General features: G+C 51.3%; 6 protein-coding genes across 6 annotated transcripts; 3 read left to right on the forward strand and 3 right to left on the reverse strand.

Moving 5' to 3' along the window:
- Positions 1-1261: 1261 nt before the first annotated feature.
- Positions 1262-3985, forward strand: UHO2_06436 (uncharacterized protein; the record flags this gene model as incomplete). Its single annotated transcript, XM_041556444.1, has 1 exon — positions 1262-3985. One exon carries the CDS (start codon positions 1262-1264, stop codon positions 3983-3985), a length of 2724 nt encoding a protein of 907 aa, XP_041412378.1.
- Positions 3986-4431: 446 nt separating this feature from the next.
- On the forward strand, positions 4432-5393 carry UHO2_06437 (uncharacterized protein; the record flags this gene model as incomplete). Its single annotated transcript, XM_041556445.1, has 2 exons — positions 4432-5092; positions 5179-5393. The coding sequence occupies 2 exons, from the start codon at positions 4432-4434 to the stop codon at positions 5391-5393; spliced, it is 876 nt and encodes a 291-aa protein (XP_041412379.1).
- Positions 5394-5859: 466 nt separating this feature from the next.
- UHO2_06438 (uncharacterized protein) lies at positions 5860-10086 on the reverse strand (the record flags this gene model as incomplete). Its single annotated transcript, XM_041556446.1, has 2 exons — positions 5860-9035; positions 9108-10086. The coding sequence occupies 2 exons, from the start codon at positions 10084-10086 to the stop codon at positions 5860-5862; spliced, it is 4155 nt and encodes a 1384-aa protein (XP_041412380.1).
- A 993-nt stretch (positions 10087-11079) lies between these two features.
- UHO2_06439 (uncharacterized protein) lies at positions 11080-13138 on the forward strand (the record flags this gene model as incomplete). Its single annotated transcript, XM_041556447.1, has 2 exons — positions 11080-11773; positions 12924-13138. 2 exons carry the CDS (start codon positions 11080-11082, stop codon positions 13136-13138), a joined length of 909 nt encoding a protein of 302 aa, XP_041412381.1.
- A 4458-nt stretch (positions 13139-17596) lies between these two features.
- Positions 17597-21202, reverse strand: UHO2_06440 (uncharacterized protein; the record flags this gene model as incomplete). Its single annotated transcript, XM_041556448.1, has 1 exon — positions 17597-21202. The coding sequence occupies one exon, from the start codon at positions 21200-21202 to the stop codon at positions 17597-17599; it is 3606 nt and encodes a 1201-aa protein (XP_041412382.1).
- Positions 21203-21309: 107 nt separating this feature from the next.
- Positions 21310-22773, reverse strand: UHO2_06441 (uncharacterized protein; the record flags this gene model as incomplete). The annotated part of the gene is made up of 1 exon (XM_041556449.1): positions 21310-22773. One exon carries the CDS (start codon positions 22771-22773, stop codon positions 21310-21312), a length of 1464 nt encoding a protein of 487 aa, XP_041412383.1.
- Positions 22774-23079: the final 306 nt, after the last annotated feature.

The raw sequence follows: 23079 nt of genomic DNA on the forward strand, positions 1-23079 counted from the left end.
AACTGATTGTCATGTATAGTGACACCAATTGGGCCTCAGACCCAACAAATGGATGGAGAAGCACATCGGGAGCAATGACATATATATATGGGTGCCCAGTTAGCTGGAAGTCACATGTCCAAAAATGTGTGGCACTATCAGCAGTGGAAGCTGAGTTTGTTGCTGCCTCAGAAGCAGTGAGAGAGGCACTCTTCTTTTCATACCTCCTCAGGGACTTAGAAATCAACGCTGCCCATCCAGTCTTACATTCAGATAGTCAGGGATGTATACAGGTGAGTAAGGATCTGGCAAAGCACTGGAAATTGAAACACATAGACACCAGATATCATTTCATTAGGGATCATGTTCAGGATGGGGAGATAGAGATAGAATTTGTTGGAACAGCAGACAATGTTGCAGACATTTTAACAAAACCATTGAAGGGTTTAGCAACATCCCGGCTATCTCAGTTGTTAGGGTTGGTAATGCTGTTGAAGGGGGGAGTTGAAGATGCATCAGCATCCCAACAGGATTCACGGGGTCCGCAGAATCATATGGGGTCCACAGAATTTAAGCGATCTAATAATTAGGTAAAGGTGCATACAGGTGGCGACACATGTGGGATGCATAGGAGTTGTTACAATAATGCACAAGAGGTGACAACACAGGAGTAACACAAGGAGTGACACATCACACATTTGCACAGGCTGAAGGAGATTGCTAAGTATATATATGACCATGTATATAGCATCACATGAATATAAGATAAGCATTCAAGAAGTAATACAACTGCATACAAGAGCTTGCTAGTGGCTCCAATCGGTCGCGTTTTATCTGCAATCTTCAACTGAATCTTTGTCTGCTGGACTCGAAGCTCTCACATGTCCGCATCGAATACAACAGATGAAGCTGCATTCTGTACCTCGAGATTTTTCCATGTTACGCCGCCGAAATTGACAGGCTCAGATAGTGTGAGTGTGAGGACCCTGACGGTTAAGGCCCTTCACCGTCTTCCTTCCTGAATGACTGGGTTAGGGTTAGGGTTACACACACACACACACACACACACACACACACACACACACAGAGAAGTAGGCTTTTGACGCACGGTGTTCGGATCAACTTGTTCCAGGAAGCCAAGACTTGCGATAGCGGTCAAGACATGATCGACTTGCGAATCGCCATTTCCTGCTCAAACCATCACAACACTTTCGACGATACTGAGCTGGTCCCAGTGGATGCTCAGCTACTCGCGATCTGAGCTGAGGTGCGCTTCGTCACCATGCAGTCATCCTACAGCACACCAGATTCGCGCACTCGCCCAAAGGTGCGCATGGAGCCGGTCGCATCTCCTACTCGACCTTCCCGTTCTTCTGCTAGCGGCGGCTCGAGCTCAATGCTAGGTTTCCCCATCCCGACTGATCTTTTACTCGGCTTGCTGCTCAACAAGACTCTTCTGGCATCAGCAGCTCTGCTTGTGCGATCCTGGCTATCTTGGCCTCACAGCGAATCGATACACTCCCAGCTATCTTTCACAGAACCATCGGGATTGAGTAGGGATAGGAAGAGCAGCACGAGCTCTTGGGCAATCGCAACATTCGCTTTCCTCATCGCCGCCGTCTTACAAGGTGTCTGGTTCAAGGCATGGCAATGGGCTCCAGCAGTCAAACAAGTCGATAAGCGCCGTCTCTGCACCCTTGCAGCAATCACATTCGTCCAGCTCCTCGTCTGGCTCATGGCTGTCCGCAAACTCGACGCAGTCAACGTCATCATCTTTACCCAACACTGCGAGATATGGGCGGTAGACCTTGCAAAGAGCTTGAGCGGTCGAAGCTACGGTGGCTACACGACACTTTTCGCCCTTGCCATCTCTTTCCTTTCCTCTGTCTCGAACCTCGACTCGCCTTCACGAGGGCCTTTGGACTATTCAGGACACATCTTGGACATGTATACAGATTCCGATCTGCCAGATAGCTTGAGGAGGAACAGACCGGCCGGTCTAGCTTCGCCCTCGCAGTTGAGAGCAGCTTCAGCAGCCGTGGAGGCATCAGCGGCCAACTTTAGCGTCTTTGGTACGCTCACTGGTCATGCCTATCTGCTTATCTTTGCATTGCTGACGATCGAGAAAGAGAGCGCACTGCTAAGTGCTAGCAGAGACACGGGCGGACGAAGAAGAGCAGGAATAGTGGCTACCATTGTTGCTGCTGCTTTTGCAGTACCCTCGTCGCTCTTGCTCAAGCTGTTCGGCTTTTCGACTTTCCCAGAAATCTCCTCCATCCTACCCTCATCGAACAGTGGAGAGGGAGGCAGCTTCAGCCATCTCCCCGCTTATCTCGCTATCTGCTTCGGCTTCTTGATCCTTGAGCCACTCGTTAGCACTTCGATCGAGTCGCACGCCTCTACCAAGGATAGAGTTGCCCACGGCTGGCCGATTGCTGTGCTTGCCTCGTTTGCCATCGGATTCGTTGGGTTCGGATACAAGCCTCACTGGTCCCAAGTAGGTGTCGCCTTGCTGGTCGGCCAAACGCTGCGCTCGATCCTCAAGAACTCGCCTGATCACATTTCTACACGCTTTACCGCCTCATCTTCGCCCAGCATTGGCGAGGACCACCAGGGCAAGGCAGTATCGACCAGCTCATCGGACGTCTCAGCTCTACAAGAACTAGTCGATTCCTTCACCTCGGCCAACGCAGCCACCAAACGAACCATCAAGATCATCCTTGCCAACCCAGATTCACGCAAGATCTTCCAATTTCTTGTCGTTAATCTCGCCTTCATGGGCGTTCAACTCCTCTGGGGAGTCTGGACCAACAGTTTAGGTTTGATCAGTGACGCCATCCACATGTTCTTCGACTGCGCAGCCATCGGTATGGGCCTGTTTGCCAGTGTCATGGCCACCTGGCCTACCGACTCGACATTTACATATGGCTATGGGAGGGTGGAGACGTTGAGTGGATTCGCTAATGGTATCTTCTTGATCTTGATCTCGGTATTTATCGTCTTCGAGGCGGTGCAGAGGATCATCGAGCCACCGGTGATGAACAATAACACACAGCTGCTAGTAGTCAGTAGTATGGGTTTAGCGGTCAACTTGTTCGGTATGTGGGCTACTGGTGGACATCATCATCATCATCATGGTCATTCGCACGGGCATGGACACGATCATGGACATGCACATGCACACGATCACGGACACGGACACGGACATGGACACTCGCACAACATGATGGGTGTCTATCTGCACGTCATGGCTGACACGCTCGGCTCGGTAGGAGTCATCATCAGTACGCTGCTGATTGGGCAGTTTGGCTGGACTGGGTTCGATCCGATTGCTTCGCTTTTCATCGCCTTCATGATTGTTGGTTCTGTGATTCCACTGGTGTTGGAGTCGGGCAGGATCTTGTGCTTGGAGGTAGGAGAGCATAGAGAAGAGGAGATGAACGAGGCGCTGGATGCGTTGAGGAGCATCGAGGGTGTTGCCTCCTATCACTCTCCCAGGTTCTGGCCAAAGGATGCAGAGACGCTGGTGGGGACGATTCGAGTCCAGGTTACTTGGCCGCCTACTGCTGCTGCTGCTGCTGACGGGCATCAGCACGAGCGCGATCACGAGCACAAGCACAAGCATCAACATAGTGCTCATGGTCACAAGCAGAGCCATGGACATGAGCACAAGCACGACCATGCCCACGACTACTCTCGTGACCACAGCCATCGTCACGACCATAGTCACGCCAACTACCACGATCACAATCACAGTCACGGCCATTGCCACAACTACGAAAGCGAGCACAGCACACACAGCAGCAACGGCGTAAGCGCAGCCTCAGGAGCAACTACACCAGAAGTAATCGCCAAGAAGGTGGAAAACCTACTCAAGGCTCGCATCCATGGCTTGGAGAGTGTAGCAGTTCAGCTGGAGAAGGTTGGTGGAGCAGCATCACCAGGTGGAGCCGGTGTATTTGGAAGCACACCAATGTCGGACTCGCCTTCGTACAGCAGCCTGTAGGAAAACAGCCTGTCAGCAACACGCAGCAACGGCGCTGCTAACTTGTCTCCTGCTAGTGTGCATCGTCATCATCACTAGCCCAACATCCGGCAGATACGGCATAGAATAGAAGAGATTCATCATACAGCAGAGCATCAGATGTGTATGTGTATGTTGCGAAGCATTGCTACTTGTGTAAGAACAAAGGCAAGCGTTTTCGTCAAGTGTGTTAGATCGAGTGTAATTTTGGCGCCTGACGTCATTTTTCATAGTTGCGGGAGCTTGGGCCACCTTTCGGCAGAGATGTTGAGCGGGAATGCGCAGCAACACCTTTCATTAACACCTCCACTATCTTCTGATCATCCGCACGCCATACGGATATCTCCAACCAAGGACTGAAAGTTCACCGCTCAAAACAAGATTGCAACGAACTTAATATCGAAATAAGCGATCAAAAGACAACCACCATGTCAAGCCAATACTCATACGGTGGAGGTGGAGGCGGCGGCGGCGGCGGCGGCGGCGGCTACGGCTACGGAGCTCCTCCTCCAGGACAGCAAGGCGCGTACGGCCAGCAGCAGCAATACGGTGGCGGAGGAGGATACGGTGCACCTCCTCCTCAGCAGGGTGGATACGGTGTTCCGCCTCCCGGGCAACAGGGCGGATATGGGGCTCCACCTCCCGGCCAGCAGCAGGGTGGAGGGGGCTACGGCGCTCCACCTCCTGGTCAGGGATACGGTCGCCCACAGGCATTCAACGCGTCCACCGGACCTCCTCCTGGCGCAGACCCGCAACTCTGGCAATGGTTCATTGCAGTGGACCGAGACCGCAGCGGTCAGATCAACCCTCAAGAACTCAGTCAAGCGCTTGTCAACGGCGACTGGACGCCCTTCGACCTGGACACAGTTAAGATGCTGATGAGTGTCTTTGACGTTGACCGCAGCGGACACATCAGCTTCAACGAGTTTGCCGGCCTGTGGAAGTACATTCAGGACTGGCAGGGCGTTTTCCGACACTTTGACCAAGATAGGTCCGGATCGATCGACGAGAACGAGCTGGCGAACGCCTTGCAGTCATTTGGCTACAGACTATCGCCAAAACTGTTGCATATTGTTTCGCAGAAGTATAGTGAGTATAGCATTGCTAGCTCTGATGGCAGTGATCTTTTAAAACAATGACAAAGCTGACCAAACTGCTGACCTTGATTCTTCCAGTCGTTTCTGACACTGCTGCTCCTGGTGGTGCTGCAGGCGGCATGGGTTCGACAGCAGCGAGAGGTCCACCTGGAATCACTTTTGATCGATTCGTACGAGCTTGCGTGGTGATCAAGACACTGACCGAGTCGTTCCAGCGTCATGATAGCCAGCGCAGCGGATGGGTGCAGATCAACTATGATACGTTTATGGAGATGTGTCTCTCTGCGCCCTAGATTCTTGCCACAGCCTCGCGCCCGGGTCTCATGTGTATGCGATGCGAATCACTTTGCTTCGACCGCGACCCTCTGCGATCCCTATGTACTGTATTGCTCAAAGAGCTGCTATAACCTTGCCATATTCTGCTCGAACACTGATCCATCGTCATCAAACGAACGCCTTGTGGTGGCTTCAAGTTGCAGCATGACATGACGTTTTAGTTGAAGTCCTTCGTCAGTGCGTTGGAGTCAGTCGTCAGTGCGTTGGAGTCGGTGGTTGATGATGATGATAGTAGGAGAGAGAGAGAGCGAGAGAGCTAGGAGTCTTTATATACAAAAGAAGAGCGGCGGACTGCGGAGCATAACAAAGCATTTGCCTTGAGTAGGTTGTGACACATGTGGTCCGTGCTAAGATGTTCAGGCCTTTTACTCGGCCGTAAGCACTACCTTCACTGTCTCCACGCTTTGTGCGGCTTCATCTACTTCAACTCCCCCCCTCAACAGCATATGTACCCTGTTCATTATGCTGTTGCTTCAAGGTGTGACCTCCGTTCTTCAACACTGTTGCATAGCTCGGGGACCCCGTTCCGTACACTGCTGCCGGTATTTGCAGGTGTAGCCCAGATCTTGCTTGCTGCATTGCCTGCCTCCCAATGGGTTTCGTGAGTACATCTGCCAAGTTTCTTGTGGTGTCTACGTACTTGATCTGCACCCTTCCCTCTTGTACGTTGTTACGGACGAAGTGATACTTGGTGTCGATGTGCTTAAGCTTCCAGTGCTGTGCTGGGTCCTTACTAACCTGTATGCAACCAGTGTTGTCCGAGTAGACCGTCGGTGTGCCTGTGGCAATGCCAATTGAGCGCAGCAGCTGCTTGAGGAAGAGCACCTCACGTGTTGCTTCCGTGGCTGCAATGAACTCTGCCTCGACAGCAGACAACGACACACATTTTTGTGTCGCTGACTTCCAGGCTACTGGGTTCCCGTACACTAACGCCACTGACCCCGATGTGCTTCTTCTCTGTATGGTGGCATCGCTTGCCCAGTTTGCATCGCTGTGTGCAACCAGTGGCTCTTGCGACTCACTTGCCCTATAAACCAATCCAACCTGCCTTGTGCTTTCGAGGTAGCGTAAGACCCTTTGTGCTGCCTGATAATGCTCCTGCGATGGTTCACGCATGTGCCTAGCGAGAACACCCACGGTGAGACTAAGGTCGGGCCGGGTGCTGTTGGCAACCCAGAGCAGCTTGCCAACAATCACCGGATACTCCTTCTGTTGTGCTGCGCTTGCGACAAGGGTTCCCTCCGGTATGCTCTGCATTGGAACCATGGTTGGCTTCGTACGTTTGTCCAGGTGCTTTGCCAGCACTTGGTCGATGTACCCTGACTGACCAATCGTCATGGTGCGCATCGCACGGTCTCGACTGATTTTGATGCCCAAGAAGTGAGAGACCTCACCACTATCTTCCATCTTCCATCTCTGACCAATCTGCTTCTTAACCTCTAGGACCGTTTCCAGCCGTGGTGCTATGACTAATGTATCATCGACGTAGATGACCACAATGGCCATATCTTCACCCTGTCCCTTGGTGTAGATGCAGGGAGCGCACTCTACCTGGAAGAATCCCATGCGTCGCAAAGACCTGTCGAACTCCTGATTCCATTCTCGCCCAGACTGCTTTAGGCCATATAGGCCCTTGACTACCTTGTACACCTTGCCGGGTGCTACTCCTGATCCTTCTGGCGGCTTCATGTAGATTGCTTCCTTTAACGTGGAGTTCAAGTAAGCCATAGTGATGTCCAGAGCATGTACCTCCCAGTTGTTCTGCACTGCTAGTGCTAAGATGGCTCTGATCGCTCCAAGGGGTGCTACTGGAGAGAAGGTTTCTTGGTAGTCGATCCCCTCTCTCTGTGTGAAGCCCCTTGCAACCAGTCGTGCCTTGTGCTTAACAGGTACACCATCAGCATCAAGCTTCAGCCGAAGCACAACCTTAGAGTCCACAAGTGGTACTCCTGGCGGTTGGTGCACCACCTCCCAAGTCCCCATTGCCTCGAGTCCTTCTAGCTCCTTTCGTATTGCCTCCTTCCAGAGCTGGGCATCCTCACCATCCATTGCTTCCCTAGGTGTTGGGTCCAGGTTCAGTATTGCTGTGTTGGCGGCGCCTACTGTGCTGTCTTCGGCTGTTAGGAGATCCTCCACTGCAGCCTCTGATTTGGTCTCCTCCTCCACTATGACTGGCGTGACACTCTCCTCCTCGACCTCCGCGGTCACCACAGGCCTGACTGCCTCTTGTTGGCGATCACTCCATCCTTTGTCCTCATGGAACGTTGCTGAGTTGCTCCATTGAATTGACGCAGGCTGGTCCGGGTTGCAAAACTTCCATGCTTTGTGTTCGTCGTCATACCCAATCATGATGGCTGGCTTTGCTCTAGCTCCGTGCTTGCCTTGCTGGTCCTTCTGTTGAACATGAACCCATGCCAAGCATCCGAAGACTCGCAGTTGCTGGGCCAGCTTGTGCGCAGTGGTTCCATAGAAGGCCTCGTGGGGAATGGTTTTGGTGGCTGACGGGGTAAGGTTCATCACGTGTGCTGCTGCTGTGATTGCGTACGGCCACAACTCTCTAGGGCAAGCTCGACCAATCAGCATCGAGCGCATCTTTTCTTGGACCGATCTGATTGCTCTCTCTGCCCGTCCATTTTGGACGCTGATCCCCGGGACGCTCTTTTGCCACTTAAAACCCTCTTGAGTTTGCCAGTCTTCGGCTGCTATGCTGCACCATTCTCCTCCATTGTCGCTGCGGAGTGTTTTGAGTTTCCTGTCCGTTGCCCGTTCCATCCTGGCTATCCACCTTCTCAGCGCCGTGAGTGCAGCACTCTTTGTGCAGAGTGGTTCCACGTAGATCAGAGAGGAGAAGTCGTCCACAGCAACTAGTGCATAGTGGTAGTTGGCATGTCCTTTGAAATCTGTCATCAGGTCTACGTGTACCAGCTCTAATGGTGCCTCCATTCTTTCCGACTCTGATTGGCTCATCCGTGCTCGAGTCTGTTTTCCTTGACTGCACGCATTGCAGTGCTTCGACTCATGTTCCATTTCCTCATCGGTACCTAGGTAATGGGCCCGGATTTGTCTCGTTTTGTCTCGTCCTGGGTGTCCGAACCTCTCATGCCATAGGTAGCTGTCTCGATGCTTCGTGTCCTTATTGCCCTCTGGGGCATTATCTAGTTTTCCTGTGTTCTGGTTGTCCTCTGGGACGCCATCTCGTGTTTCCTCCAGTTCCAAAGCCAGTGCTTGTCCTCGCACTTTGAAGTGGCCCTGTCTTCTGTCCCTTTTGAATTGTACTTGGGTACCATCGTTCTGCTTTATGGTAGTTCCAAACTCATCAAAGATTACTCGTGCACCATTCTCGACCAAGCCTTGTACGGACAATAAGTTAGCATTCAGTTTCGGTACATAAAGCACATCCAATAGTTGGATGGTGGCCTCACCGACCCGAAGGGAGGCATCTCCTATAGCCTTCACCTGAAGCTTTTCGTCCCCTGCCGTACTGATTTGGCCGACCTTGTTCGTTGAGGTGAGCAGCATTCTCTCATCATTTACCATATGATGGGTTGCACCTGAATCGATGATCCAGGTGTCGCATGCTGATCGCTCGCCCCTGTCGACTGCTAGAAAGGTGCACCTGAGTTCCTAGTGGTTCACTTCCTGTGCCAGATTGGGGGTGGGTCCGTCTCTACTAGGTGCGGGGTTATTGTTGGTGTTCGTGCAGTTTCGAGCAATGTGATTAGGTCCTCCACAAGCGTAGCACTTTGGAGGGGCCGAGGGGTTGCGAGGATCGCGCCTGCCTCTGGGTCCTTGCTCCGCCTGGTCCGTACTTGTGGCAACCCTTGCTGCTCCTCTAATACGGCCGGTGACCTCACCATCCTGCTGTTTCTTGGCGAGTGCGTGGTAGGCTTCGTCATATTTACAGTCTGGTCTGGCCGTTTTCAGTGCGTCGACGGTGTTGGCATAGAACCAGTCTTGGGCCGTGCAGCGATAGAAAGTTGATTCCTTGAGGTCCTCGTCGAAACGCTTTCCCAGGCGTGCCGCATCGTTCCAGATCGAATCGAGTTCCTTGCCTAGCCTGACAACGTCTCGATTGTGCAATCGCACTGTGTGAATACGATCCTGCAGTCCTGCTCGCTTTACAGCGTCGTTCAACGTTAGTGCCTTCTTGAGTTTGGCATAGAGTGTGCTACCGAGTTGGACTTCTTCATCCACTCCCCTGACAGTGTAGGTGTCGATACGGCTGTCTGGACTGTTGTCACAGCAGGCGTGGATGAGGCCCACGAGGGCTTTATCCAAGTCTTCGTCGTATTCCTCGTTTCCAGGCGCTACCATGCCATACAGTGTCTCCTTCGCATTATGTACTCTTTGGAGGCAGTCGATGAAGGTAGGTTCCCAAGTGTGCCAGTTGCTGTCGCTGAGCTTCTTGATGTGCGCAATGGCGCTCGACACCTCCTTGGGGATCTTCTCGGTTTCCCTGCGCGGGGTCTGGTTGCTAATGCTGATGAGACCCATAGCTCGTACGATTGCTTCCTCGGCCGTTAGTGCTGGGTTCGCCAGCTGGAGGATCCTGACTACCTGCGTGAGCCATCCTTCCTCCTGTCCGTTGCTTGGGGTCGTTTGATCATCATCGCCCCTTCCGGTCTGTCCAGCTCTTGTCGATGGCGGCATTGCGTTGAGTGTCAGACTCTTAATCAGTTGAAGTCCTTCGTCAGTGCGTTGGAGTCAGTCGTCAGTGCGTTGGAGTCGGTGGTTGATGATGATGATAGTAGGAGAGAGAGAGAGCGAGAGAGCTAGGAGTCTTTATATACAAAAGAAGAGCGGCGGACTGCGGAGCATAACAAAGCATTTGCCTTGAGTAGGTTGTGACACATGTGGTCCGTGCTAAGATGTTCAGGCCTTTTACTCGGCCGTAAGCACTACCTTCACTGTCTCCACGCTTTGTGCGGCTTCATCTACTTCAACTGTTTTTTGGGGGTTTTTTGGGGTTTTTTTTTTTTTTTTTTTTTTTTTTTTTTCGGCTGTTTTCTTGACCTCTTTTTTGGTGTGTAATTTTGGCAGATTGAAATCCAAAGGCGAATTTCGGGTGATCCGACAGGAACAGTCAGCTGCCAGTCCTTGGAGAATTAGATGAGCTTCCATGACGGAAGATGAGAGCTCAGCTACTGATAGTGGCACAGCCCTGGCTTGGCCAAGCAAGTCTCTCACGCCCGTGTGACGAGAGCTTAAACGAACGGCGAAAGAAAAGAGGGTCCAGATTCTCTTCGGAAGGACCGTAGTTGAAGATGCGTCGGCATCTCAAGCAAGATGCACGTGTTACAGCTGAGACACCGAGACACGGGAGGCTCACTTAAGCGAGAAGCACAATGAGGTACATGATTGTTGTCATGGCAACAGCACAGTGGCACTCAGTATCATAGCAACACAGGAGTACAAATGAAGTGACACATCCTGTCTCGGATAGGACCAGAGTGGTGAATGGAGTATATATATGTGTTTGTCATTTAGTTTCACACTATGAAAACTAAGCATTACATAGAACACATGGCTGTGGTAAAGGGAGTCTGATCATGACCCCGATATCGCTGAGTATTAATTGTTATCTTCAATTGATTAAGAGTCTGAAGAAGCTATCACCGAGCTAACCAAAACTCATCGACAACAATGGTAGAAGACACTGAAATGAGGATCAAAGGAAGCAGAAAAGGCAAGAACACCCAGGTTCAGGTTGACAATGATGCCATGAATGAAAACGAGCCGGAGGCCATCAACAATGAAGCTGATGAAGACACCGATTCTGACTCCAACTTCGATAATGATGACAAGAGATATAACTTCTGCACCCTAGCAAAGCTCCTCGAACCTGTGCCAAAGCTCACATCATGCAGCTATTATAGCTGGAGCACTCATGTGAAATCTTTCCTCCGATCCGTGCCCCATGTGATGAAACATCTTGAGGGAACGTACAACAAGAAGCACCCGAAATGGAGCCACTCCCTCGATGATGCTTTAATCAATGCCCTGCATGGAACAATCGACACTACCAGAGAATACAATGTAAACTACCTCATTCTAGATGTAATCAAGGAGTACCTTACTTTCAACCAAGTATGGAGAAAGATCAAAAACAGTCTCACAAATGAAGCCACCAAGACGTCTCACAGACTTGCACTCATCTCGCAGCTCAATGACACAAAGATGTTTCACTTGGATGCCAGAAAGCTAATTCAAGAGATCCAGTCCATACAGACTGAAAGTAGCCACCTCGGCAAACCATTCGCCAATGATACATTGTTCTCGGCTCTGCAGAAATGCACGATCCGGCATCCGGTGTATAAGGAGACGGTTGCTGTCAGGGGTCTCGCGCCTGAAACCCAGGTCAGTCTGTCGAGATACTCGGTGACTATCAAACTGTGCGACAGCTATTGTCTCGGTATCGGTGACTATCAAGTTGCGCAGTGGCAGCAGGTGGCATTCGTTGTATATACTATCGTAGGTTTCGGCTGACCTCTGTGGACACTCTGTTCAGGGGTAGCTTGGCATGATCAATATCAATGCTTCAGTTATGATGACACCAAGGTCTGGTGTGAGTGTTGATGATGATGAGGTTGATGACATTGGTGGTAAGGTTGATGAGTGTTGATGATAATGAGGTTGATGGTGTTGGTGATAAGATTGGTGGCATCAACACGAGTGTCCAGTGTGTTGACTTTGACGCTTGAAGTGATCCCTGGACTGCAGTGGACTACTGCCTTCGGTTCTATCTTGATCCAGACTGCTAACCTGCTATGGGTGCCTTCAGACATCAGGTAGTGGTGATACAACACACACACTATGATGAGGAGCAACCTTGATAGATTGCTGCTATGCTGACTGAAACTAATATATACTTATGCTGAAGTGATAACTAGTTATGGTGAGTAGAGTGGATGAGGATCCACTCAACCTTTGATGATGAGAAAGCATGGTTATATACCTCTTCACAGCATCACCAGTGATGCTGCTCCTGCTCTCTCTCCAGAGAGTACCTTCTTCATCGAGTACTGCTCAGGGGCCTCTCCTGCTTGGCACCCCTGTGCCTCTTGAGTGGTGTCGCCTCCTTCGACACTGCTCCTCCTCCTCATGACCTGGTGTCGACTCCTTCGACACTGCTCCTCTTCCTCATGACCTGGTGTCGACTCCTTCGACACTGCTCCTCTTCCTCAGGACCTGCTTGCCAGTGTCCTATGACTCTTGTCTCTCGAGCCCCTGAGTGGTAACCATCTGAGCTTGGTCCTCTTCGTGGCTGTGCCTGCTCCTTGAGCTTGGTCCTCCTCGTGGCTGTGCCTGGCCCTCCTCACATGTGGCTCGGTTCTCCTTTGCATGTGAGCCCATAGGAGTCCATGGTCTCCATGGGGACTGCACTACGACCATGCTCTCTACTGGTATCGACTAGGTCTTCGATACCTGTGCTCCTTCCATATGAACCAGTGACCCTCCTGCTTCTTGAGCATCCAGGCCCATGACAGTTGCCACCGTCCATCAAATCGATTTCAACACCCTCGCCACCGCACTAAGCATCCGACAGACCACTGTTGAGAGTGTCCCCATGCAAAAGATTGACCCCTGCCAAGCCAGTGCTCGGACTGCCGGCAACAATGATCAAAGCAAATGGACCGGAGAGACCGAAGCCGAAGCCGACAATGGCCACACGAGCCCAAAGAATGCAGGAAGATCACACTGAATCCGATGCTGGATCTGCAAGCGACCGGGACATGGCATTAGTCAATGTGATGCTTTGGTTACCATCCCCAAAGACTCCCCCCTCGCCAAACTTAAATAGGAAGTGTGGTGCTCCCTCACCCTCTCACAAGACCCTCTGAACACCAAGGAAACAGCTCATTGGATCTTGGATTCAGGGGCGAGTTATCACATGGTAAACAACTATAGCATGCTCATCCACCCGAGAACTTGCCAAAAGCAGATAATTACTGCCAGAAGCAAGGTTTTGGAAGTGGCAGCTATAGGAGATGCAAGCATATCAACAGATTACAGGGAAATCTCCCTCCAAAATGTACTATATGTGAAGCATCTTAATGTTAACCTTCTGTCAACAAATTCATTAACGGATGAAGGAGCATGAGTGACATTGGACGCAACTGGTGGCCAGATTGTTCTAACAAATGGCATGACACTTAAAATTGCAAAGAATTGCAAGCGAGGACTTTTGGAGTTCCAAGGCGACACATGGCAAGAAAGCGCGATGGTCATGTCAGCATCACTGTTTGAAGGTGTTGATGAGGAGTTCGAGCATATTAAGAATGAGCTGAAAGTTTCAAAGGAACAACTATGGCATGAGCATCTTGGACACCCAGGAAGAGACAAAGCCAGGACAATCACGAGTAAATTAAAGAATAAGCATACCATGCATCTGGATCCAAACACCGCTCTGACATGTGAGCAATGCATACAATCCAAGAGCACAAGTGCCCAGATGGGGCAAGGTAGCAGCAAAAGAGCTGTGGGGCCCCTGGACCTCATCCACATCGATCTAATAATAGACTCATCCCACGTGACAGAGTATATGTGCACTCTGGTGCTAATCGACGATCATAGCAAGTATGTGTATGCACAGCCATTGGTGTGAAAGAGTCATGCATTCATGCAACTCAAAAGGATTGTTTCATTCCTGGAGACACAGACAGATCAGAAGCTAAAAGCAATCTGTTCCGACCAAGGAACTGAATGGAAAAGCAACGATGCATTAGAGTGGTCATTAGAAAAGGGCATAGAGTGGCAAACCACCGTGGGGTACAACAGCAAACAAAATGGGCGGGTGGAGAGAATGAACAGGACCCTTGGAGAGAAGATGAGAACATTGCTGATGCAGAGGAGACTGCCAAAGAGGTTTTGGCCATATGCGATCAGAGCTGCGGCATTCAAAATCAACCTCACTCTGAGCATTGATAATGAGTTCCCTTATCAAGCCATGTTCGGTAAGTCGCCAGAGCGAGCTTTAAGACTCCTATGAGTGTTTGGTTGTCTGGCATGGGTAAACATACCCAAAGTCAAATGGGACAACAAGAAACTGGACCAGCGAGCCATCACATCCATTTTCTTGGGATACAGTCTAGAGAGAAAGGGCTGGTTATTCTACAGTCCAGACTATAATCCAAACATGTTCTGGAGCAATTCAGCAAAATTCATGGAATCAAAGTGCTGGTCAGACAGAACGGAGTGGCGACCGGTCGACACAAAGGCACCTCCAGCAATGATGACAGAAGAGGATTTTGAAGACCTAGGATATAACAAAGAAAATATATTTGATGAAACAGATGAAAGGCCACTACAAGAATACATGGATATGGAGACAGATTCGGAAGAAAGATTAAGCAGAGGAATGGCGGAGGTGATGGAACAAGGATCAATCGCCAAAACTCAGTTTGACAGTAAATCCTTTGGACTCATAGTGATGCAACCGGAACGGAGAAAGAACCTGGACCCAACCATACATGAAGCAATGAGTGGAGAAGACAGAAAGCACTGGGAGGAGGCCATGTGAAAGGAGCTGGATGGATTAGAAGTGATGGGCATGTGGGAGATTGTCGACCTACCGAAGGGTGCAAACACTGTTGACACATGTTGGGTACTCAAGATCAAAACCGATGTGAACCTCGTGCTGACAAAGTTCAAAGCCTGGCTTGTGGCACGAGGTTTCACTCAATGCGAGGGCATCAACTACACAGAGGTCTTCGCACCAGTAGCGCCCATCCAATCCATTCAAGGGGTGATCACTGTTGCAGCAATACGAGATTGGGAAATAGACTCTATTGACGTAAAGCAAGCATACCTGAACTCTACTATACACCATGATGTATATCTAAAGCCCCCAGTAGGAATCAAGATACTGTCAGGGGTCTCGCGCCTGAAACCCAGGTCGGTCTGTCGAGATACTCGGTGACTATCAAGTTGTGCAGTGACAGCAGGTGGCGTTCGTTGTATATACTATCGTAGGTTTCGGCTGACCTCTGTGGACACTCCGTTCAGGGGTAGCTCGGCACGATCAATATCAATGTTATGATGACACCAAGGTCTGGTGTGGGTGTTGATGATGATGAGGTTGATGGTGTTGGTGATGAGATTGGTGATGTCGATGATAATGAGGTTGATGGTGTTGATGATAAGATTGGTGATGTCAATGATAATGAGGTTGATGGTGTTGGTGATAAGGTTGGTGGCGTCAACACGAGTGTCCAGTGTGTTGACTTGATGCTTTGAAGTGATCCCCGGACCGCAGTGGACTACTGCCTTCGGTTCTATCTATATCCGGACCGCTAACCTGCTATGGGCGCCTTCGGACGTCAGGTAGTGGTGATACAACACACACACTACGATGAGGAGCAACCTTGATAGATTGCTGCTATGCTGACTGTAACTAATGAGTACTTGTGTTTCTAAAGTATTGACTAGTTGTATGGTGAGTAGAGTGGATGAGGATCCACTCGACCTATTGATGAGAAAGCATGGTTATATACCTCTTCTCAGCATCGCCAGCGATGCTGCTCCTGCTCTCTCTCCAGAGAGTACCTTCTTCATCGAGTACTGCTCAGGGGCCTCTCCTGCTTGGCACCCCTGTGCCTCTTGAGCTGTGTCGACTCCTTCGACACTGCTCCTCCTCCTTTGATCAGTGACAGTTCCTTTGGCTCTTGTCTCTCGAGCCCCTGAGTGGTAACCATCTGCATGCTCCTTGAGCTTGGTCCTCTTCGTGGCTGTGCCTGCTCCTTGAGCTTGGTCCTCCTCGTGGCTGTGCCTGCTCCTTGAGCTTGGTCCTCCTCGTGGCTGTGCTTGGCCCTCCTTTGCATGTGAGTCCATAGGAGTCCATGGTCTCCATGGAGACTGCACTACGACCATGCTCTCTACTGGTGTCGACTAGGTCTTCGATACCTATGCTCCTTCCATATGAACCCATGACCCTCCTGCTTCTTGAGCATCCAGGCCCATGACACTACCCCCCTCTTAAGAGCCGAGCTCCGTCGAGGCATGTGTCAGGGGTCTCGCGCCTGAAACCCAGATCTGTCTGTCGAGATACTCGGTGACTGTCACGTTGTGCGACAGCTATTGTGGGTTTCGACTGACCTCTGTGGACACTCCGTTCAGAGGTGGCTCGGCACGATCAATGTCGTTATGAGGTTATGGTGATACCAGGGTCTGGTGTTGTTGTTGATGATGAGGTTGTTGGTGAATGTCGATGAGATTGGTGGTGAGGTTGGTCGCGTCAACACGAGTGTCCAGTGTGCTGACTAATGCTGAGTGATCCCCGGACCGCAGTGGACTACTGCCTTCGGCTCTATCTATATCCGGACCGCTACCTGCTATAGGCGCCTACGGATTGTCAGGTAGTGGTGATACAACACACGCACTACGATGAGGAGCAATCTTGATGGATTGCTGCTATGCTGACTGTTAACTAATGAGTACTTGTGTTTCTAAGTATTGACTAGTTATATGGTGAGTAGAGTGGATGGGGATCCACTCGTCCTATGATGATGAGAAAGCATGGTTATATACCTCTTCACAGCATCGCCCGCGATGCTGCTCCTGCTCTCTCTCCAGAGAGTGCCTTCTTCATCGAGTACTGCTCAGGGGCCTCTCCTACTTGGCACCCCTGTGCCTCTTGAGCTGTGTCGACTCCTTCGACACTGCTCCTCCTCCTCATGAGCTATGTCGACTCCTTCGACACTGCTCCTCTTCCTCATGAGTTGTGTCGACTCCATTGACACTGCTCCTCCTCCTCATGAGCTGTGTCGACTCCATTGACACTGCTCCTCCTCCTCATGAGCTGCTTGCCGGTTACCGGTGACCTCTTGTCAGCAGGCCGGTCCTTCATGACGTGCTTGGACCTCCTTGCATACAGGCCGGTCCTCCATGACGTGCTTGGACCTCCTTGCATACAGGCCGGTCAAGTTGCTCTCCCACTACGCCTGCTACTAGTACCAGCTAGGCCTCCGGCCTCTTGCTCAACCATCCTTAGGCCTGCTATGGTGGTCTTCCTTTATGACCCGAGCCTTGGTACTCTATGCTCCCCTTCTATGAACCTCCATGCCCGTGTTCTAAGGCCTATGACACTACCCCCCTCTTAAGAGCCGAGCTCCGTTGAGGCTAGTCATGCTTCTGTGTCTGGTTCATCCTAGCTCCTCTCCTCCTACTCCTCCTCCTGCTCTCTCCTCCTTCTTCTGCTCGCTCCTCCCCCCTCTGATACCTCATACTCCCGGATGAGGTCGGGACAGTCGAGGTTTGAGACGGGTTCCCAAGAGGCTGCCTCTTCTGAGTACCCCCTCCAAAGCACTTTGTACTCCGTAGTCCCATTGAATGAACGCTTGTCAATGAGTGCTTCTACTTCGAAGTCGAGGTCTTCATCAGGAAGTGATGGTATGATTGGCTGGTCTGTCCTGTGAGGAAGTGAGCTAGTCTTTGCTGGCTCGAGCATGGAGACATGGAACACATCATGAACCCTAAGGTTTGCTGGCAATGTGATCCTGTATGCTCGGCGTCCTACTCGTTCCTGGACTGGATAGGGTCCTGCAAACCGGGTATCCAGCTTTGGTGTAGGTCGCCTGGTCTTCCAGTTCCGGCGGTTGATATAGACCATATCACCCACCTTAAACTCGATGTCCTTGTGCTTCCTGTTATACTGGTCCACCGTCCGACGCTGTGCCTCCCTGATCTGCTCCTGAAGATACTTGCAACGCTCCTTTCCATCCATGAGGTACTCGAAGCGACCCGGATCATTGACTCCTAGTCGTTGAGGGATGTCAGGATGAGCTTTGGGGTTCCATCCATAGCATGCAAAGAATGGTGAGACACCAATGCTGTTGTGGACCGTGTTGTTGTATACAAAGGCTGCAGTGTCCAGCAGGTCTGCCCAGTCGTTCTGCTCATAGTTGCAGTACATCCTTAGGTACTGCTCCACGACCTGATTGACTCTCTCTGTCTGACCATCAGTTTGAGGATGATAAGCCGTGCTAAGTGAGTGCTTCACACCCATCTGCTCTGCAAAGGCTTTCCATGCTCCTGATATGAACTGCCTGCCTCGGTCCGAGACCATGTGATCAGGGTATCCGAAGAGTCTAACCATGTGTCCATATAGCAACACTGCAGTCTGTTTGGCCGTGACTGTCTTATGGGTCGGAGCCAGGATGGCAAACTTGGTCAGCCTATCGACAATGACGAGGATGGAGTCATAGTTCTTTGAAGGTGGTAGTCCTTCAATGAAGTCGAGGGATATCGAGCCCCAGGGCCTGTCTGGTGTGGCAAGTGGCTGTAGAAGGCCATACGGACGATGACGAGGAGCTTTGTACCTCGCACAAACTGGACAGCTAGCTACATAGTCAGCAATCCAAGCTGTCATGCTTGGCCACCAGTAGTGCCGTTGAGCTGCCTTGATGGTAGCATCTCTTCCTACATGTCCGGCAGTAACACCATCATGGCATTGGGTCATCACCATGAATCGCAGGTGCTCTACAGAGAGAGACTGTCCATCTACTTCCTTGGCACTCCTTGAGTGTCGGTTGTTAGTCCTCCCTGGCATGGTCACCTTGGGGATGACTAACCTTCCTCCACTGTACCATAGGTCGTCCTTGAGCTCGAAGGGCTTCTTCGAGTGTATCTCCTGTAGCTCTTGATCTAAGGGCTGGAAGATCTTGACCAGGTCTTTGAGCCCTCTCGATGCTATGGACTCCATCGAGAGCATGGGGGCCACTAGGGTCGAGTCATGGTCCGCTGTTTCTGCGAACACCCGAGGAGGCAGTAGTTGCCTCACATTGTGATCCTGCTCTTCACCAGCTGGTTGCATGTCTGCCCTTCTGGTGAGAGCATCGGGTTCACCACCTTTGTCTCCTGGTCGATACTGCAGGATGAAGTCGAAGTCTGCTAGTAGCATTGCCCATCGAGCCTGTCGGCCAGTGATGCGTCGCTGGGACTTGAAGTACTTGAGGGCTTCATGGTCCGTGAGGATGACTAGTTGACTAGGTAGTCCAGCTAGCATGTGTCGCCACTGAGTGAGGCAGGCGACCACAGCTAGGAGCTCCTTATCATGGATCTCGTAGTTCTTCTCGGCAGAAGACATCTTCCTGGAGTAGAAGGCCACTGGGTGCCATCGTCCTTCATGCTCCTGCTTGAGAACTCCTGCTATAGCAAAGTCACTTGCATCGGTCTCCAACCTTGTTGGAAGGTGGTAGTCGAAGTGCTGAAGCACTCCTGCTGATGTGAACGCCTGAATGAGCTGATGGAAGGCTTGTTGGGCCTCCTCCGGCAACTCAAACTTCTTGAAGCGTTCCGTCGGCTTCACCAGTGATGTCAATGGCTTGGCTATCCGAGCGAAGTGAGCTATGAATCTCCTGTAGAAGTTAGCAAAACCCAGGAACCGTTGGATGTCATGGATAGACGCCGGCATCGGCCACTCCTTGACAGTCCGTATCTTTTCTGGGTCCATCTCAATACCCGTTGGCTTGATGATGTAACCCAGGAACTCCACCGTCTTGGTGTGGAACTCACACTTGGACAGCTTAGCAAAGAGCCTGTTGCTCCTTAAGCGAGTGAGGACCTCGGTGACATGCTTCACATGTGTCTCCTCAGTGTCACTGAAGATCAGGAAGTCATCCAAGTATACTACCACATATACTCCAATGATGTCTCGGAAGATGACATTGATGAATGATTGGAAGTGAGCCGGAGCATTGGCTAGGCCGAAGGGCATCACTAGGTACTCATAGAGTCCCAACTGAGTGCCAAACGCTGTCTTCCATTCATCTCCTTTAGCAACCCGGATGAGGTTGTATGCTGCTCTAAGATCTAGCTTGGTATAGATCCTTGCCTTCCTGAGCAAGAACAGCTGCTCCTCGATGAGGGGCAATGGTGCTCTGTTCTTGATAGTGATCTCGTTGAGGCCTCTGTAGTCGACACAGAGTCTAAGACCTCCATCCTTTTTTGGTACGAAGAGCACCGGTGATCGTGCTGGGCTCTTCGATGGTCTTATGAACCCCTTCTCGAGGTTCTCATCCAAGTACCTCCTCAACTCGGACATCTCCTTGGGTCCCTTAAGGTATAGAGGCCCTTGAGGTGGCTTGCCTCCTTCTATCAACTCGAGGTGGAGATCATGCTCGGTATGATGGGGCAGCTTGTCTGCTTCCACCTCATCGAACACATCTCTCAAGTGTTGGTATGGCTTTGGTATGTCCGCAGCCGTCACCACCTTGTCCACCTCCACCTCCATCTCGATTCCTTTGTCGGTGCCTGTAGGTACGAAACCAAAGGCCGGGAGTGATGATGGTGGTTCCTCCAACAGCATGAACCCTATGGGTCCATCTTCCAGAGCTGCTCGTAGTATGCGCTCTGCTGAGACAAACTCATTACCATGAAGGGTTGGTCTCGTCATGGTTAGGTCCCCTGCTCCTGCTGCTTCAGGGGGTCTCTTCGGGGGTCGGTCCTGCTCCTGAGTCTTGAACTCCAGCTGGCCCGTATCCCATCGTATGGTGGGCTTGAGCTTCCTTAGCTCAGTGAACCCTAGGATGAGGTCGTAGTCGGCAGTGTTGGCCACTGAAGCTTCGACCACACCCAGATTGTGGTTACCAATAGTTACCTGCATGCTCGCAGCACTATTGATGGATAACTGGTGTCCGGTGACACCATGGATCGATCTTGTTTTTATGGGTTTTGTTGGTATTTGGTACTTACTAATGAAAGAATCTGAAACTATGGACAAACCAGCACCGGTATCAGCTAGTATTCGAGCAGGATGGTCTTGAACCATTCCAGAGAGCTCCAGTACTGCTTTGCCTCCACTGGTCGAGAAACATACTTGACAATCTTGATATATACAGAGTGATGGCGAGGAGGTTTGTAGAGCAATGCATGCCATCAGTGCATCACCCCACTGACGTTTCCCTCGTCATCATCATCGTCTTGCTCCTCCTCGTGATCGAAGTCCGAGTCCATATGCTGCTGATAAGGCCGGAGGTCCATGTCCTCCTGCTCTGGCTCGGTATTGCCTGAGCGGCCATCTCCAGAGTCGGAGGCCTCGTCGAGGGGGTCCTTGGTGACGACCATGACCTTTGGTCCCATAGGTCGTGATCCCAGAGAGTCTACCCTCCTGCTAGGGCAGTTCCTGGCCCAGTGTCCGATACCATTGCACAAATGGCAGGTGTTGTTGCTGCCTCCTGATGGTGCCGGGGTTCCTTTTGGAGCTGGAGTGGGTTGATGGGGAGGAGGACGGTTGTTTGAGTGGGGAAGGGGTTGGGTGGAGTGTCGCGTCGGATAAGGTTGTGGCGATCGATAAGGTTGAGACGGAAGATAAGGTGGAACCGGTGATCGAGTTGAATAAGGTTGCGCAGCTGATCGCCGAACGGGAATTGAACTCTGGATTGGCCGAGTTCCTGGAGATGACGCGTTGTTTGCTTGCACGTGTCTAGCTGAGGCCTGCTGCAACAGCATCCTTTGTCGGTCGATCTCTTCGACTTCCCGGAACCACTCCCATAGCTCCTTCGGTGGATTCCTTTCAAACTTCTCCTGTATGCTGCGAGTAAGGCTTCCTCTGAAGAGGTCAATGGTTAGCTCATTGTCTCCTAGGTTGACCTGTCCTTCCAAGTCTCTGAACTGCTCTACGTGTCGTGTGGCAGCTCCTGGTGCATCACTAGTGAGTCTGAGAGCTAGCAGCTTGTTGTAAGCCTCCATCCTAGCATTCCGGGGGTTGAACTGTTCAGCTAGTCGTTTGGTGAAGAACTGCCAGTCATTGAATAGCCTCCCTTCTCTAGCTCTATCAAAGCGTAGCTTTGAGGTCCACCACTCTCGAGCAGTGCCTTCCAATTGAGAACCCAGGTGGTTGATCATCCGGGTGTGCTCGTAGACTTGATTGAACCTAAACCAAGCTTCGGCTTCTAGAATGTAGATCTCGATGTCTCGGGGATTGAACTTTGGGAACGGGGTTGCAATGGGCTTTGAACGATCTGCCATGATGCTTGCCTCCTCCTCCTGGTCCTGAACATAAGGGTCCACTCGGCTCCTGCTGTAGGGGTCCCTGGTCTTGAGATACTTCGGCCCGGTGGGGGAAGCATACTTCTCATAGTTGGTCTCACCATGCTCATTCAAGTTGAATGAGACTGATGGTCTTGATCGTGGCGCCGGAGTAGGAGTATGGGGGTCTCCTATCATGGATTCATCTCCTCCTCCTGCTTGGTCTTCTGAGTGAGAGAGGTCCGTTGCCTCCTCAGTCAGATGAGCTCGTCGTAGTCGTTCCTCCCGATGGCTTTGTCTGGACAGCTCTAGCTGAGCTTCCATTAGTGCTAGTAGCCGGTCTAGTTTGTTGTTAAGGTCCTGATCCGTCATGGTGATTGTGAGGAGCTGCTTGAACGATCCACTCTAATGTCAGGGGTCTCGCGCCTGAAACCCAGATCTGTCTGTCGAGATACTCGGTGACTGTCACGTTGTGCGACAGCTATTGTGGGTTTCGACTGACCTCTGTGGACACTCCGTTCAGAGGTGGCTCGGCACGATCAATGTCGTTATGAGGTTATGGTGATACCAGGGTCTGGTGTTGTTGTTGATGATGAGGTTGTTGGTGAATGTCGATGAGATTGGTGGTGAGGTTGGTCGCGTCAACACGAGTGTCCAGTGTGCTGACTAATGCTGAGT

Source organism: Ustilago hordei, assembly GCF_900519145.1.
Source record: "Ustilago hordei strain Uho2 genome assembly, contig: UHO2_contig_18, whole genome shotgun sequence".
Classification (NCBI taxonomy): domain Eukaryota; kingdom Fungi; phylum Basidiomycota; class Ustilaginomycetes; order Ustilaginales; family Ustilaginaceae; genus Ustilago; species Ustilago hordei.